The 19,488-nt window shown below is 36.5% G+C and overlaps 1 protein-coding gene across 1 annotated transcript; it reads right to left on the bottom strand.

Moving 5' to 3' along the window:
* Window positions 1-236: 236 nt before the first annotated feature.
* On the bottom strand, window positions 237-19,045 carry LOC104156336 (vesicle transport protein SFT2A-like). The gene is made up of 8 exons (XM_009709563.1): window positions 18,836-19,045; window positions 13,590-13,676; window positions 10,808-10,890; window positions 7,928-8,009; window positions 5,459-5,494; window positions 4,639-4,697; window positions 3,199-3,228; window positions 237-949 (listed from the first exon to the last, which is right to left on the bottom strand). Exons 1-8 carry the CDS (start codon window positions 19,043-19,045, stop codon window positions 910-912), a joined length of 627 nt encoding a protein of 208 aa, XP_009707865.1. The 3' UTR covers window positions 237-909.
* Between the last annotated feature and the right edge of the window lie 443 nt (window positions 19,046-19,488).

Below are 19,488 nucleotides of genomic sequence, written 5' to 3'. Positions count from 1 at the left end.
AGCTAGGCAAAGTATTAGAGTATTTCACTTCAATCCTTTACCAGTTTCAGTCAGAATGAACAGTTTGTCTAAATACTAACACAAAGAAGCTTTCAAGTCACTTCTGCAAATCTAATAACCAAATTTGGATATAGTCATATACATATCCCACTTTTTATATTTTCATATTTATTCAAGTGTAATGCTGAAATTTTCATCCCTCTATAGCTGATTCCTAATAAAAAAAATAGTTTAGGCACCTTTAAAACTAATTTATTTCACAAATCTCATTTATACATTAGCCATAAGCTCTTTTAGTAAAAAGTATTTAAGTATGAAAGTAAAAAAAAAAACATTTAAAACATAGCTTTTTAATAAAATCCAACAAGCTTTAAACAGACCTTTCACATATTCTCATTATGCTTTTTCCATAAGGCACATGTATAGACATTTCAAAGGAGCAGTTAATTATAACTTACCAAATCTTTACAACGCTTATAAAACTCTGTCTTTGGAAAAGCATACAATGAATAATATACAAACATAAAGGGCACATTGCAAATTTTAGACAGAACTGTAAGTGAAATATATATGCATGCTACCCAGCTCTTGGTGGCTTGCCTCCACTGGGGAATAGACTGTTACTGGATGCAAGGTAGTTTTAAGACTACTCTGCGCAAAGTATTTAAAATGTACTTTTTTGTTAAAAAAAAAAAGCTTAAAAGTTCCAGGGTAAACACAAACATTTCACCCAATTTATTTTTAAAACTGTTTCTAGTAAAAATTATTTAATCCCCCAAATGCAAAAGGCAAGGAAAATAGTAAATTGTTACTGGGTATTTCACGAGTGGAAAAGTACAGTTTTCTGAGCAAAATTCAGAGAGGAATAAAAGTTGACTTTTAAAGCATACAGTGGTTCTTGTTTGTAATTTACCCTAGACAGGATGAGAAGCATTTAATCACAGCATCCCTTTAAAAAGAAAAAAAACAGTCAGTTATTTGTTATTTTCTTTATACACTTATCAACCATTACATATTTAAAATTAAAAATATTACATGAACTCAAGACAAAAATCAATAGTTTATCAAAGGCAGGATCCTAACAGCCACCGTTATGTTGAGAACACCTACAGCTCCAGCTAAACCAAAGGCTCGAGCCCACTCTGAAGCTCAGGTCTGCCCACTTTGTCTCATTCTTCCACACTCTACATTCAAGCACACGCAAAAAAATGCAGACACAGCGTTAAAAATTGTCCCGCAGCACACTCGGTGGCTTAGCAAAGGTCAAAGCCTGATTTTGCAGAGGCTGGCCAGCGAGGGCAGGGCTGAGGAGCATGCCAAATCCAGACAATCAGCAAAGCACAGGTGCTTCAAGTCCAAGCCACACTGGAGTCAGACCATCATGTTGCGGGGGGGGGGGGGAAAAGGAACACGCTGAAGCGTTTGAAGCGCGTGTACTGACAGTGCAGGATGGAGAGCTGGCTCAGCCTTAACATTTGGAAGAGCTGAAGGGGTCTATTTCTTTAACTGACAACAAATAAACTGTTTTCTGACTATTCTACTTTGATCGCTCTCTTCAGTGTCCTTTATTTTTCATTTTCTCAAAAATGTAACAACTTACTAAGGACTGGAATTTGTATTCTGTTGTTAGCCAATTTGAAAAATGAAGAAAAATAGTATCATGACTCCTTAAAGTCACTGTATGTATCTTTGTTGTTGTTGCGTTTGTTTGGGGTTTTTTGTGTATGTTTTTTTTTCCCCTCCATACCAGCAGGAGACCCATGATTAGTTGAAAAAAAAACCTGACAAACAAGTAAATTGTTAAGAGTAAACCATTCATTAACAGAGTTAAATCAAGTAATGATAATTTTGTTGAAATCAAGATAAATGCATACTTAAACAAATGACATAATACTGTTGTTCTCTGGCACTTAACATGGTTTAGATCACTAGTTCTGTAAAAAAATGCAGCCTATTTGTAATCGTATTCCACATAAGCAAATAACTCGATAATCCCTAAAGAAATCACTGTACTACTAAAAGCAGCCTGTGTAAAATTCAGTTCTTTGGCTCATAAAAATCTAATAGCCAAATAAAACAAAAGAAATTAAGTGATGCATATAACCTAATGTTTTTCTGCCCAGAACTTAAAGTACTGTGGATAGGAAAGAAAAGACCAGCAACCGGTAGCTCAACTTGTTCTCTGTGCAGAGCAGAACATTTAAAAAAAACAAAAAGAAAAAAAAAAAGAATGACCCTACAGTGAGACTGTCACATGGCCACAGGAACTGTAAGAATTCAGAATACTACTTTTGACTGAGGTAGCTTGGGATGTCAGAAACAGCAAGATGACAATTTGAGGCCTGAGTTCAGTTAAAGTATTTAATCCACTGTAATTATCAACAACTATCCTAAAAAAAAAAAATATATAGCTTAATCCTCCCAATCTGAAGCAAAAAAAAAAGTCCGTAGTAGAGATTTTTCGGCAAAGTTACAGAAATGCTACAGGAAGACACCAGATGAAATGGATAGACAATACTTTGTATTCTTTTTTCCTCCCACTGCTACTACAGAAAACCTCATTAAGTAATATACAGATATGGAAGCACTTTTTTTTTTCCCCCACAAACACACTGTTGAAAGACCAAACTGCACTTTACATGCAACATTATAGAAAAAACAGATTCTTCCATTTGTTTACATGCATATGGTTTCACTATGTGTTTGGCTAGCTTTCATTCCCTTTTCGTAGACACAAGAGCAAAAAGAAAGAGAGAAGCTTGCCAAAATGAAAATTAACATGAAGGGTTGCCTTTGCTTCTCCTAAAAATGATGGAGGAATTCACAAGTAGACTTAGCAGCTGAAACTATGCTTGTTTGTTTGCTTTTAACTAAGACCTCAGATCCGTAAGTTATCTTTAATTTTAGTACTGAAAAAGTCACTATTGCATCAATGTATTTTTAAATCACTGGAGAATTTAAACAAAACCTCTATTTTCAGTGACGAAAACTAGAATGAAATTTAACAAAGAATTACTGTGCACTTTACTTGTATTTAAAGCTTATGTTAAGCATTATTTTGAGTTTAGCTATGTCAATTTCTAAAAATGAAAAGGAAAGGGATGAGGTTATGTTTTTTCACATACTAAATTTTAGGACTCCACCCTAGCATAAAGATAACTGACTTTTGTTAAGATGGAAATTATTATGCAGACTCACCTTGCAAAAGGAATATATGACAGACTATACCTGAAAAAGAGAGGAAAAAAGTGTATTTGACAGAGCATTCATATCCCTCCTAGAACCCAATTATTTCACTTAAGTCCAGCATTCATAAAAGCAACCTGTTGTAACAAAACTTTAAACAAGATTATCCACCTAATTTAACGCTTACCTGAGAAAAGATGACACATTTGGACAAGAACTAAACAATCTGCCAAGGATTTCCTGGTTTACTTTTTTTTTTTAAAATAGCTCATTGCTTCTATTGCACATAAACTTAAGAAAAGCAGATTTACTATCACCAGATTCAAAAGAAATGGAGCTTTCTAGGAAAAATGTACTCTGCAAGATGACAGACAACTTTTTCCAGCTTAAGAGACAATATACATTACTATGCAAATATAGGCCTGATCATACTCTTTATTTAACTCTAAATACAGATATATGCTGCAGCATGAATAATATGCCACAATTGTGACACTCAAACAGCTGATAATTCTATTATCCTCTGAAACTTGCTTCTCGCAAGCCTCCAGGCTCCGTTTTGTTCTCATGCCCAGCCTGATCAAGCTTTAGAACACTTAACAAGTGTGAAACTGGCCGCTGTAAACATGTAGAACACAGTTTGAGTTAGAGGTCTTCCCTTTATCTAGTATCAAGCATCTACCTGGGCCCAGCACGATGCCCAGCAGTCCTCATCCTGAACAAATGGTTATTTGTCCTCAGATCCAAGTTCAGTATAGACTCTGCGTATTCAGGGCAAGTTCAAACAAGAACCCTGGTCACCTTGGATGGCCTAAGAGTTAGTACCAAGTAATTCACCTGGGACAAGGAGATCGAGTCTGTTCAGTTGTATCTCCATGGAGAACGCAGTAACTTCCAAAACTTCTGCCAGGTTTGCAAGCATTCACCTAACTGAGCCCGCTCATCCCCAAGCCCAGTCCTTGAGTGCATCTGGATGGTCATCACAGTACCCGCTGCACTACATTTACCCTCTCACACCCACCCACTCTTTACGCCGTGCAGCTGAATATTCTTGGGGCAGGACACACCCTATGAAAACGTTATTTAGTTTCTTCCACTTCAAAAATGAAAATTTAGTTAGAACTCTAAAAAAGAGGGAGAGAGTCAGAAGCAGGGCATATGGAAATATGGTTACTTTCACAACCGAGAAAAGGCACGAGAATTTTTTTGCATATATATTCCTTTCATAATGCTTCAAATAAGTTCACACATCGCAGAATATACTTAAAATTACCACTTTTGCAAGACGATTGCATATAGATTTTGCTGAAGTTACACAACCTAGCTTAGAAAAACAGATTTATGCTAGCATTTGGGCCCACTTACGTTATGCGAAGCATATATATATAGGCTTATAATCATGTGGTTGTAGGGGCAGGGAGAAGAAATTAAAATGAATTTTAAGAATCTTACCAGGTCATTGCCAAGAACTGCAATATGCAGAATAACATCGCCAAACCTTTTTTGTTCCACTAAGGAAAAATAAAGCAAATAGTGCAAGTTAGTTCATTTTGTACCAGTCTATACTGTAAACAATTGGAACAGTCTGTTCAGTCAAAAATTTAGTTAACTGACAATGCCTAAGCTTCGTCTTCACTTAATTTGATACTCCTTTCCACTCTAACAACTTTCCGTTCACTTTATGTCACTCCATTACATCATGCTATGAAAACTTTCTCTAGCTTCGAAAACACTTAACAGCATCAATGCTAACACTTTCATTCATGATACTGTACTTCTGCAAATACAGAGGTTCACTTCAGCTACATATTTACTTCTACGAAACATAACTATAGCCACTTTTTCAATCAAGATGCCTGAAGGTACTTGTTCTGCCTCTCTTCTTTTGTCTTAATCAGATTAATATTCGGTACCCATGGTTTCTAAAGAGGACTACATATTCTCTGATATACTCTGACATAAGTACACATCACTAAGATGAGAGTATATTTTAGCTTGCCTTTCTTAGTTCTTATTCCAGAGGTCTGCAGACTGAACCTGATGCTCTAGATTTTGTATTCTCATCTACATCACATGCAGGTGGAAGGGTGCATTGGCTTTGTAGCCAGGAGACTCATCACTCCACCTAAACTCAATTGCAATTGAAAACACAAATACCACACACAAAAGCTCATCTTTCCTCTACAACTGAGCTGTATGTTAAAGCTGTAATACAATTAATCAACTAACCAAGCTAGATTGCTCTTTAGAGGAACAAAGTATTCTCACTTACCCAGAACACAGCACACAGAGTCAATACTAGGAAAAGCTGGGGAGAGATGAAAGGAGAGGCAAAAAAAAAAAAAGAAAATAATGAACACTCAAATACACAACAAAGCAAATACAGTAACTGTTTTCATGTTTTCCATGGGTAATCAGCATTTTCAGGTCTGACTTGTGAAAGAAGCGGAGCCAAAGGCTGTCAAACAGTGACTGTATGCTGAACTCCACATAAAGTGGTGTTTTCCAAAGCACAGTGTGATGTGCTCCACGGCCAGAAGGGCTGGGACAAGTCTTAGAAGAAAGAGGAGGCAGGAACTGACCACAGAAACGAGGAATATAATAATCAGGTCTGCACAGCCTTATGTATTAGATCTATTAAGAGGTGGGCTTAGATGATAAAGCTTCATTGAAAGCAATCAAATCTAGGAGCCGCTACTCTATTATTTCAGTGCATACCATCATTTTGGATCTAGCATTCATAGCATCAACATCTGACAAGAAAGGTATGTGCATTGCTATGAACAACCCATTATTAAAAAGACCCATTCACAATTACAGTATTTGGCAAACACAGCTTCTGCTTCTTCTGCCAGTGTTTTTTCATCTTCTGACAGTAATGAAGAGCCCACTAGGGACCAGCTGCCTCATACACAGTGGAAAAGCTCACATGAAGCTTTATTCAAGCTACTTATAGACCTTTGATGGAACTTTACAATGATATGGTTTACTATGCCAAATTAATCACACCATTTGTGCAGGCTTAACCATCACTTCAAACTTTTCCACTGAAACTCACCTGTCTCTCTCCATTTGTCATTACATATAGTAGAAAATAGAACGAAACTCTACGTTAATTTTCACTGAAAAAAGTTTTTTTGGTGTTTTACTGAAAGAAATAAAAATAACACTCTTGAAATTTTCCATATTTGTGACTCCTGAGTTGTCTACAATTCTAGCTTTGCATTAGGATGGGGATGAAAACAGTCAAATACATCAAAAATTCTCTAAACTTTAGAAGTTTTCCAGTTCTTCTCTCTATTACTGAAATTTTCCATCCTAACAGTCTTAGCTCTCGTCCAGTGTCCTTGATCCCTATTAGATGAAACCTTTCATTCTGTCTTTTCCTAACCTTACTGGTAGCTTCTCTGCATGGGTAGGTAGGTCTGCAATGTTTTTTTTACTCTCTGCTCTCTTTCCATTTCCCTGACGTGTCTTGTTTCTACAGCCTTCAAAGCAAGTTATTTTCTTTGTCACCATGTCTGAACACGGTGGATGACAGGATCATCAGAGCAAATAATTTCTGTGCTGGCTGTTATAGTAACTGGCTTAGGCCCTCAGCTTGACCAGAAACAGCCCACAGCTGTAAAGAGTTGGAGAATTCATGCTCAGCAAACACAGACTCTAGAGAATTAGAGATATTCTTGGACATTTTTACTGCAGATGTATGAAACACACGTTCCCTAGGACTTGTAATGTGGTATAATTTGGAAAACATGGCAAAAAAAATCACCTCTTTAACAAAGCTCAGAGTCCAAGCAAGGATCAAGTCACTTCTCCTAAAGATGCGAGCAAACATGAGCTTCTTAAATGAGACTACTCTTTTTTCTTTTTTTTTTTTTTCATGTGGGTGTGTGAGAGAAAGAATATACAACCCATATGACAGCCATCCAGAAAGAATTCATGAAGGGTTTCTTATCCATACCAGCTGTAATCAACTAGAAAAGAAAGTTATATGATAGGGAGAACAGGACAGCCAACTACATTTCAAAAATAAAAGTAGAAACAAATCGAGAGGAACAAGAGAGAAAATAAGTACAAAACGGAGAAGCAGCAAGGTCAGAAACCTGTTTAAAACAACCACATAATACAGAGTTTTGGGATAGGAATTCTGAGATTGGGGATGGGTCTGGTTTTTCCATCCTCCTGGAAGGACAAATGCTGGTCATGGAAATAAGGGAGCCAGGGACCTCACAATGGAGAAGCATGAAGCTGAACATGTGGCGTCCTGGACTTTGGGGACAGAAATTAATTTTCTCCATTGCTTTGAAAGTGCTGAACCACTAAGCTACGCAAACAGAGCTGCAGCCAACAAACAACTGTCAAGCTAGACTTGGTGACCACTGACTTTTCAAAGTAGCTGAGAAGTCTCTCTTTAGCTTTGTTCTTGAAGAAATTGTTTTAGCAAATAGATTAAAAATAATCAACCTAGTATTAGCATTTAGTAACAAATATTTTGTAAGGAACATTTTACTCCAAATGATTAATTAAAAAAACCCCAATCATAAGCAACAAAAACACAGGCTCACAGAAAGGAGTTAGATAATCCTTATGATATACAGAGCTAATCAGCTTGACTATTATTACTCAGTACAAAGAGAAGGTGGACTGAGAAATAATATCCCTTTAGTAAAGCCTCAAGTTTAGCTCTGAGGCTAAATGAAAACTTTTTAGCAAAAGGAAGTAAATATAGTATATTTACCAACATCACAACTGTAGCTATTAATCTTTTTGGCTCAAACATTGCTTTCAATTGCTTCAGTGGCCCCATCAGGAAACATGTACTAATAGGAGGGAAAAAAACAAAACAAATGGTAAATCACTTTAAAATATTTTTTTTTAAAAGACAATAGGTAATTAACCAGTTTTCCAACAGTTAGATGACTATAAAGGCTTTCAAAAAGGCATTTTGCTGTTTAGCAACAGAGATCCGCTAGAATGAAAGGTGAAATATTCCATGAATTTAGTCCTGGAAACAGCCTATGTGTTGAGTCATGCTGGGTCCTGAAATTTTTTCCAAAACATTACCACTTATAGCAGAGGGTGGTCAAGCTGAAGTCTAGTAAATTTTGTGTTGAGACTGTTCTAAGAACTGACTCGTCAAAAGAATACAAAGATCAAACCTGTGTAGAAAATTTCTGTTTAACAATAAACTTCTTACCCAGGCAGCATGCAAGTAGCTACAATCAAGATTACAGGGAAGCTCTAACTGTTTGCCTAAACTCAGCAAGCAGAAAAAGAAGGAAAAAGTTCACTAGTTTGTATTAAATCCTCTTTCTTTCTTCTACTCTGTAGTTAACTTGGGAGAATGAAATGCTATGCTGTACCTGTTCATGCAAAGAAATGCCATGTGAACTAAGAATTCACAACTGTAGGAGTAATTATCTGGCTTCAAATATTCCGAGATGAGTCTCTTCCTTCCCTGTCATTGAAGCCATTCTGCTTTGTCAAAAATACAAAAATTCAGTGAGAATGTCTGTGACCTTGGAGTTGTCTGAATGCTTTACTACAGAGCAGGAAACCTAGTTAACTCCTTTTCTAGTTAATATTTATTTATATGAAATGAAATAATCAGTAGCAGGGAAGAGTTTCGTAGAGCTCCCTCCTGAAACCAGTCATAAGCCTGGTTAAGCATGCATCTTCTAAGAAGAAGAAATAGGGGAATCCACATCCCAAGCAGTAAACTGAATCCATGATCTTCCACACCCAGATATTCCCCTGCCAACAACTTTGTGCCTACATCCCCTTCGCTTCACCTTTTTTTTCCCCAAGTTGCACAGACAGACCTCAAAAGTCCGTATTAAATGGAAAAAAAAAGTTCTTGTAAGCCAACAGAAAAAAGTGTTTTAAATTCACTGCAATCCAAACTAACTATTTCTGAGTATTTTTTAATCTTGCTGCTGGGCCATAAAATTAAATCCAGACAAAAAGAGACTTGAAGAACTAGAATAAAAAATTAGTTAACTAGTGGAAGGATAGGGATGATGAAAATATGAGAGACTCCATAGGGAGCAGAAAGATTGCAAAATTCTAGAGGTCTGCCACTTACACAGTGTATTTCTTAGATACAACACATTCTGTAGGAGATATACTGATCATTCTAGAGAAAAATAAAGTAACTACCACTGTTTTCATGCTTGTGGCTTGAAAAATCATAGTAAAACCAGGCTAGACAGGACTATTTAGTAATAGTGGTAACTGCATTTATTTTGAATACAGACTTGCAAACAAACCTGAAAAAGTTTAAATCTCCTTGTCAATTTGGGACTTTATTGTCATTTCCTATTGTTCTTAGAACACAGTTGCCTGTTGTTTTTATCTAAAAGGACTATTGAAGAGGAAGGGGACCTCTTTTTACTTCTAATTTTAGCTGGAGTCCAGACTACAGTTTTTCAGCATTCTCCTAAAACAAATACCAGTCTGTAAAAGCTTTCCTCTCAGTTCACTGACAATTAGACTTGATTAGTACCAAGTTTCTAAAACGCTAATTTAATCTGAAGCAGGGAAAACACACTCAAAATACTATGTTTAAAAAAAAAAAAAACACTAACCAAAAAAAACCAACAAAGAATAAAGAGTAAGGCAAGGGAGAGAAAGGGAAATACTCAGTTTTTCCTACCTCCATTATTAACTTTTTGTCTTGTTTTAGTATGAGATGGAACACTTACACAAATGAGACTCAATTCCAGTATAAGCATTTTTGTCCCCTAACAAATTTCCGGAGGAAAAGCAGTACGCCATCACATTTCTCAAATGTTAATATCACATTGCCTGAGTTTTAACAGATTAAAAATGTTTTGACTTGAGATTTAAGCGACTTGACTAAAGTCACAGTCCATGAAAGTCAAGACCAGACTCCATGGGTTTTGAGTCCCATGACTATGCTTCAACTATGCTAAGATAGTAAGAGGAGCACAAACAGAAACTGAAAATACTTCATTGACATTACACATCTGTCAAACAGAGAAAGAAGAGTTTTAGATCGTAGGAGGTCCCTTCTGCAAATCTTTTAAGACTAACTGCTATGGGGAACACTGCAAAGAACCAAGCATGGAGTTTAAAAATACACTGTGAACGATTTTTAGACTCGGTCTGGCCTTACAGTCAAAATGAGGATTTCCTGAACCTCCTCTTTTTCAAAGAGTTTTCCTAGAAACAGGATGATCACTCTGTTAAAAGCAAAAAGCTCTTTCCAGTAACAGAGCATCCACACAGTGGTCAGACTACCAGTTTGCCCCTGAAACTGAGGTACCCCTGTAGCTGGCAGAAGGACTTAGCCGTAACAAGTACAGACATTCAGCCAGCAATTTGTTATTCATACTTCAGATAGCAGTCGTCATGTGTCTACAAAACAGTCACGCGAGATATCACAATAGGGCAATAACAAATGAATAACTGATAGTCACTAATTATGATAATCTTAAAACTGTAAGATAAACAAGATTTTATGTTACTAGCATTTCAATATGAAATAGTTATGTTTATACACCACATAAACAGATACCATTTTAGAGTAAAATCAAACAGAAATGTAGATGAGAAGGAGGGTACTTTTCTAATAACAATAATTAAGAAATCATACCTGGCTAACGCAGCAATATTTCCCAGGGTGTAAAACACTGCAAAAAGTTTTATCCCCTTTGGGAGCCATAGCAATGCTGTTCCCTATAAAAGATGGGGTATTTGTATGTTTGTAATTAGTTAATTCAATTTATTCAGATTTTATAGTCTATAAATATATTTTCAGACTATGAAAAGCGTCATTCTATCATATACCAAAAGAGTATACTGTTCTCAGAGTTGTAGTAGTCACTACGCAGCATACTTCTATTGCCACCTACTGGCAAAATAATGTATTGGATTACTATATTTAACAATATTTTTACTACTAGGCAATGTTTATTTATAGTGTTTGTAACATTTATTTGTACTGTTTATATTCCATTTACGACACTTTCAGTTTTGTTACAATGCCCCACTATACATCATACACCTCTGCACACAAAGGACAAAAATGTCATAAAGCCACACTAATGTCCACCGTCTCTTTCTCCTCCAATAACCATCTGGACTTGCAGTTTAGATACACACAGAGGCTGAACAGAAATATTTTAGAACTCTTACTTCCAGACATCTCTTATTTCTATGAAACACAAATTTCAGTTTTGTTACAATGCCCCACTATACACAAAAAAAATCCAAAGCCTTCTGCTGATCACAGTCCCACCATGATCAGGGAGAAATAGAGCCTAAACTAGAAGCAAAACATGTTTTTTTAGTTTGTTTTTTTAACTCATGCATTTTTTTTTTAAAGCTGTGATGTGGACACTGTGTCCGGAAAAAAAAAAAAAAAAAAAAGGCAAAAAAGCAACTATATTCTACCCATTTTCCATTTCAGTGGGAATCTGTGGTATCAGTTTGCACAGAGCACTGTACAAGCAACTATGGAGAGCTGCAAGAAGAGTGTAATTGTATCCTACAAGGAAAGCCTATGGACACTTTGCAAAGGCTAGATTAAAGAAAAAACATCATCTGCAATTTTGGTCAGCCAAGAACATAATAAATATACCAAAAGGTCCATAATGTGAAGCAGAAGAAGATGGAGGTGCCAGCTCTCAGCTTCATGTGCCAACGTTCAACTAGGGAGCTGCCTCCAAACTCTCCAAGACATGAGGTCGATAAACACACTATTCAGAGTTTTGACTCTTACCAAGCTCAAGATAACTCAAGGAAACTTTAGGAAACCAAGATCCTAAAGCCTTTTATCTGTTGTTATGTAGTTTCACAATATGTGATATAGAATTGGTACAAAGATTAAACACTACAAAATGGCAGCAAAAACAGTGATGTTAACCTGTCCAGCAATAGGTGTTAAAAATAGATGTTAAAGCACAACTTGTGATTATACTGGTTAAATATTACTTGCAAAAAAAAAATAAATGGACGGGAAGAGGGAGTCAACCAAATAAGGCTTAAGCAACCCTAAAACCCCCAGATATTCTAGCCCAGTCTTGAGGTCCCTCCCTAGAACTTGCCCCCTCTCTAACACAAGCTGGCCAGAGTTTGTGTCACTGTACTCAGCATAGACATCAATATGAAGAATACCATTCTCCAGTTCCTTTATTGAGTTGATTTCCACTTCAATAAGCCCTCTCACAGGTAAGACCAGCAATTGTTCTGGTTTACCTCTGGGTCTCAGGGAGTCTAACAAACTGCAAGTTTTGATAAAGAAGCAGAAGCTCCCACTTGCAGGAGAATCCCATGAGTGGCTCTAGGTGAGTGCCTCAAACAACCAATAAGTTGCTCTTCCACAGCTGCTTCTTCCTGTCATTACATACATCTCCTTGGTTTACAAACTTTTTGTGGTAAATGGAAGAGCAGCAGAAGTCATTTATACAATGGCAAAACCAGAAACTAAAGCACACAGGACAAGTTTCTCCATCCTACTACCAGAATGCATTACGAGTCAAGACAATCTGCCTGACAGTCTCCACAAAAATGCAAATGTCATCCACAATTAGCCAAAGGCTGCTGACTAGTTTACATCAAAAGCCACGCTCTGTGAAGAACAAACATTCTACTTCACACTGAAGATAAAGAAAAAAAAAAGAAAGAAAAAGAAAGAAAAACCAAAACCAGCCATCTGGATACTTCCCCAATGTTATTTCACCTGCTTCTGGGACTTTCCATGCAGGTGAAGAACTGCTTTGTACTGCAAGTTACCTATGTCATGTTTTGATAGACTCAAGCAATTAATAGATCTCAACTTTTAACTGCAGGCTTGGGCCTCCTGCCAACACCTCAAGTTCAAGAATGAACAAATGATTCGCTGACTGTAAGATCAGTAGGAGTGCAGCAGGGTTTTCAAGTGTGAACATGCTACCACAGTCATCACCTATTGATTTGTGAGTGCGACAGGTTACACTTGTGGTTTCTTCAGCCTTTAAAAACCTTTCAAGCTTCCCCTTCCTTTTCCCCTTTTATTGGAGAGAACAAACGTAAGATGGGTACACAATGATCAACATCAAAAGCTCTTTGCTAGTACACCAGTCACAAATCTAGATTGAAAATATAGCGTATTTTGTCAGTGTTCAAACCTTTAAGTAAGAAATTTTATTATGCTACAATAAAAATGTTCTCTGCGGTGAATGGAAGAAAGATGGTCAAAAATCATAATTTACAGAACAAAATCCCCTAATGCTAATTATAGATTTAATGTCCAGTTAAATTTATGGACACAAAATTTAGGATACAAGACAAAGCAAACACAGAATCACATATAAAGTATGAATATGAATGGGGTTCTACTGCAGACCAATAATTAAGTACAGGGGGGGAAAAACAAACAAACAAACTTTACTTACAAGAATAGAACACACAATGCCAGCAACAAAACATATGGCAAACCATCTGACTCGAGTACCAAAGCTGAGTGTTGAGGCATCGAGGACCTTAATAGGAGGAGAGGGGAAAAAAAAAAAGGATGTTACAAACCCAGTTTTGTACAATCTAAAAGACATTTTTTTCTTTATTACTGAAGTCCTTAATTGCAAACAAAATAATTTTTTAGTCAGAAACAATTATTTTACCTTGCTTAATAGCTGCTTGCATATTAATTATTTCAGTTTAAGAAATTATATTAGCAATCTGGAAACATATTTCCAAACCAAACAAAACCTACAAAACCTGTGAAGGTATATCCTGGCACTCCAGCAACACTGCTCCACTTTCAAACAGACTTTCTTTTTACTATACAATTACAACTGAAAATTATCACAACTATACCAAAGCAGAAGAATGAATGGACCTTCTAGCAATCTGCAGATGAATATATCTATTTGTGCGGCACTGTATGTTCCTATAGATATTACTACCTTTTCCTCTCACTAGATGGGATCCATTGAACATATGAGTACAAGTATCCACAGCAAACATTACAATGCCCCTCCGATTACTGCTCCTTGCAGGGTGAAGGCATAGGCAGATTAACCCAGCTTGTCTCATCAGACAGCTAACTTGCTGAAAGTGATCATTTCACTTACAGGTTCTGGAATTACACTGGAGAAGCAGGAAGTTCCCGTAAGGAGCTGAGCTAGCTGACACAACTCATGAAGTGGGGAGGGAGCTAGCGTTCCTTCTATTCTGATGATTTAGTCCTATGCTAGACTAATGTGCCAAACCAGCTCTGCAAGATGTCAGAAAAGCAGTGGGGCTGATACAAGGGAAGAGGCAGGCCCACATAGCTGGCAGAAGAACAGCCCCTTTCAGAAGTGACTTGTTAGATATGCTCAGCTCATCTTCTCCACCCATGCTGTAAGAATAATGTATTTCAGATTACTCCAGGTGACTAAAATCAAATATACTTCGTATTCTGAACTGGTCTATTAAGTGAAGTGTTGCTTCACCTTACGTAAGAAGGCTATAAAAAGCTTACTTTCCTATTTGTTCACATGACACAAGCAAATTTGCCTTTTTGTTATCTAGTCCACAGATATTTTTAATTAAGTATTATGAACCAAATATACAAGTTAGACCTTCCCCAACTAATGAGTTTGATGTTTCTCCCACTCTCTTGAGAAATTTCTCTTTCAGGTAGTGCTAAGTGAATGAACAAAATTTGGTTACTGCTTAGAATGATTTCACATCTGTACAAATGAAGAATCCATACCTAGTTTAATAAAAAAGGGTGACATACAAGCACACATTTATGTGCTGTGATGAATCAGCATCTGAATGTATGTCACGAAGGAACAGCTTGGACTTCTTTCTACTTATAAAAAAATTATTAACCTTATTTAATCAAATTAAATACTTTGAATACCTACTTAAGAAGGGCGATCAGAATACTAAAAATAACTTTTTACACTTGCATATTATCTTAGCAGACACAGAGCTGGTATACAATACTGTTCTGAATTCTCTTTACCCTACTCCATGTTCAACAGTTAAGACACAACTTCCCAAAGGTCAGAAGATGCAGCTTACCTTGTTAAGTCCAACTCTTTATCCTTATGTACGCATTAAAGAAATAGACAAAAACAGTAACTGAAAGATGGTTTAGTATTTGCAATCATATTTGACAGACATATTCCTGAATACCTGTACATGTAAGAGATGGAGGAAGAGCTGGTAGGACATAACTGAAGACACTCATTTGAATCATGCTTTTAGTTACACCTATTCATGCAACTAATCACATGTACACAAAAAAATTAAAAAAGTAAAAATCCTTTCATCCCTGCTCAGAAATGAAGTGTTGATGGGCCAATACTATCAGTATACCCAACGTACACATTTCAGATTGCCTCGAAAACAGGGAAAGGATGAAGTTAAATCATTTCTTCAGGTGTATCAGGCACATTGCTGCCATTTACTGCTATTCTACTTCTAGTCTTAATATCTGACAGTGTTCCTGAAACAACTACCAGGAAATTTAATTTTTCATATAAATTTGACAATACCTTTATCTTCCTTTAAATCCCTGACACTTATTATGTGGGAAAACTACCAACACTATAAATAAGCAAACCACACAAAGGCTTGGAACAAAAAATGCCACAAAATTAAAAATACAATTTTAAAAGTAGCTTAAAACATTTAATGGATCTAATTCTCAAAAACTTAAGACTGACAATACATGCACATGAACTGCAGGAAGATAAGCTGTGGCATGAGGGCTGCCAGAGCACCACAACATAGCATTCTCTGTAGTAATAAAACTAAATAAATTAACTGGCATTAAAATGAAGGCTGATCCTCCGACCATTCCTGATGCCATCACTATTTATGTTACCAAGCTGAACCTAGCTAATAAAATGTCTGAAATTCTGAAGCTGGAGATCTGGTATTGAATTTGCTTAGTCACCAATACCTAATACTTTGTAGTTTTCGTGGAAGCAACGGAACCAGTTATCTTTCTGAGATGTCTGTTTCACCCCTGTAGTGAAGCACCTTGCTGCAAAAGTTGAGTAACAGGTACATAGTTCAACTACCTAAACCTCAGACTTCAGCTTGTGCTAAAATGCCAGCCTATAATCTCTGAAACTCAAGGACCTGACACAGTGCCTGCCTATTCTGCCCTATGTGCCACAGAAGCAGTAACTTCTGTAAGAGGGGCTGTGAGAAACCCTGAAGTAACAGCTTAGTTTCTCACACCTCAACTTGGAGACTATGAGCCAGAACCCTAAGAAAAACTTAGTAAATCTAAGCTGCCTATGCAACAAAAACAGGAAACAACGTAAGGGTGATTACAACTTTTTGTATTGTCTGACATAAACCATACAGTTAATCCTAGATTTCAGACAAAAAGAGCTGGCATTATACTCTATGATATTTGCATTAGCAGAAGCTTTTACTTGGAAGATTGAAAAAATTGCCATGCAAATTCCACACTTGGGGAAAGATTCATATGGAGAACTACGCAGTAGTGGCGGCAAGGGAGTTCCTGTAAAACATACCCTTCTTGCTCTACTGCTTATCAGCTTGTTTCTAAGCAATAAAAATGAAACCGAGATCAACAGATAGAAATCCCTAGTTTTCTATAGCTAAGCTTTAATGCAAAGCTCCTGGGCAAGAAGCAAAGATTTTTACTTACAGGATATTCCAAGAAAATATTACATCAAAGAAATTACTAAGATATCCAGAAATCAAGAGGAAACCTTAAGTGGAAACTGGAATTCAGAAAGTAGACTTCCTGAAACATAAGGAACAGTCTCGCAATAGTCTAACACACAAATTGCAAGTGACAGATAACACTGTCTTTACTGAATACCTTGCTATGGACACACAATAAATCATATGAATGATAATCTGCAAGGCTGCCTTTGATCAAAAACATTTCTTGTAGTTTTGAACATCCACCTAGGCTCCCCCTATATATTAATGATCTTATAGAAGTTTTCCATGTGGGCAAATTAAAAAAAAACAAAACAAAACCACAACAGAACACTTTCTTTTACCAGTTTTAAGAAGGATTCTAAAAGTTAACAATTACATCTTTTCTTGATAGTAAATTTAAGAATATACCACTAATGGAGAAAACTCAATTTCAGAGAAATGTTGAGTACATTTGTAGAATTGAGTTCCTAAGCAATATTTAAAAAATATTTAGGGAGATATCTTTTCATCTTTCTCTAACAGGCTTCCTTATACATATTTCTGTCAACACTTTGCAGTAGAATATAAGAAATGTAAATTTCTGCTCTATTCCTCCTTGCTAAAATCTTGTTGAATGCTTTAAGCAGTTGTCAATCAACAACTACCATGAAACTGCAGCTAGAAAATAAGCCAATGTGCCAAATGGACTGATTTTGTATTAGTTTTCACGTTGATAAAACTAAACAGCATAATGCTGCCCTGATAACATCATTACACCGGTATATTTACAATTTATTATTGATTTTTTTGGTAATTAATTCATTTAATTCCTTTTTTTAATATTTAGAATAATTTATCTAATTGCAGCAAGAAGCGACAGTTGGTCATCTGAAGTGTTTAGTAAGTACAGAAAGACTTCACTGAATCATCACACAGTTGTCTCACTACAGACTTTTCTTCTACATTACTTAACAGGAATTACTGCTGACTTCATGGTAATGGTTCTGCAAAAAATCAAGGAGAAGAATATAGAGATATTGATGAACATGAACCATATGATGGCTGTTACACAACTATCAGCTACTCCAAAGAGAGGGCCATTGTTTTTAACCAAACACATGACTGTTTCAGAAAGGTCATCCAAAACAGTCAAAGATTTTACACACAAAATGCATAACCTTTCACAACTTTACCTCTTAAAAAGTGTTCTTCTTTGCATGGGTGCACATACTTTTTTACTCTATTACATATACTTTAAAAATAGCCAACACCATTCAGCTGTAAAGCTATAGCTTTAATGAATGTCACATATTAATTTCCTCACTAAAAAGAGGCTTGATTTCCAGTGTTCTAGAAATACATTGCTACTTTCAGAGAAATATAAAGCAGAGAGATTGCCTGACCTAAACACTTGAGTTTTTCTTTTTCAGGAGTTTATTTACTTTAAAGAAGATCTTTCTGGTTCATCTTCTCATTATGAAGCTCCTTTGTGCTACGCCAAAGACATATTTATATGTTTTCTTCTATCACGTACTGGATAGGCTTTAAATATGGACAGATTTTTCCTATTTAAAGTTTTCTCCAGCTATTACAACATTATTACATGCAATAGTCAAGTCATATATAGCTTAATTACTGACATTTAACAAATAACACAGTCTTAGCTGAGTTCTCTCCTCAGGATATACTCCTCAAATACAAAAGTATTAAATACTTCGGCATTTGTCTATTGATTGCTGCCTTAAAACAAACATGACAGCGTGAAGTAAAGGAGAACTCTATGTCACTATCATGTTTCTCATGTGAAATGTGCGTGGGGATGGCATATTAATTAATTTTCTTGGAATTGAACTAAGATTAACAGAAATCTAAGTACTTCTTTGGTGATCTTGAGATAAGATCAAAAGGTGAAGCATCCCTCCCAAATGCTGACAGTCAGTTCTGGTGTGAAAGGTCACAGATGCTACACTGTTTCCAGAAGCAGTGAGGTCTGGATACAATTTAGCTGCTTTACTGTGGCAAAGAGGCCAAGTTCATAAACCTTGAAGACCAGCAGCCACTCGGTGCAAAGACAAGTGAAGCGTATCAGCAGCAAGCTGCTAGAACTAATATTATCCCGCAGACACGAACTATACTGAGGCTGTGCTGGTTCATCAGGGTTTATCAGCTGCAGCTCAGATCCAGGCTGCTCTATGTTCCAGCTTCCTGCACCACGCTCCAGCATCCCGTAGCACACAGTATCAAGATATTCCATGATGTGGGGCACTTTGACCTGCAGTCACACCAATTAAAAGGGAGCTGATGCTGTAAATGCTTCTTTATAACTATGCTCAGCTTTGCTTCAACCTAGACGTTAAGCCTCAGAAACGTATGGTGTTAAAACCCACTAAAAAAACCCCAACACCTGACAATGAGGAAGACAGTGAGGAAGAAATAAGTTGTACTTGAGGAGTACGGGACAAAAAAGGAACTTCAGGCAAATATAGAGAAAGTCTTTCTTTGCTTTTGCAAATTAAAGGGCATAGGGAAATGGAGAAGCAATTTAGAAACAAAACCTATTGTTTAACTGATCATCAAGTACCAGAGCCATGTAGGAGGAAGAGTAGACACAAGACGAGGAGACCCTGTTATCCCAACGCAGCACATGGAAAATAAACCCAAAGGACC

Source organism: Cariama cristata, unplaced genomic scaffold, assembly GCF_000690535.1.
Source record: "Cariama cristata isolate BGI_N322 unplaced genomic scaffold, ASM69053v1 scaffold20610, whole genome shotgun sequence".
In the NCBI taxonomy this organism is placed as follows: Eukaryota; Metazoa; Chordata; class Aves; order Cariamiformes; family Cariamidae; genus Cariama; species Cariama cristata.
Note: the sequence above shows the minus strand (reverse complement) of the source record. Positions and strands in the feature narration are given on the sequence as shown.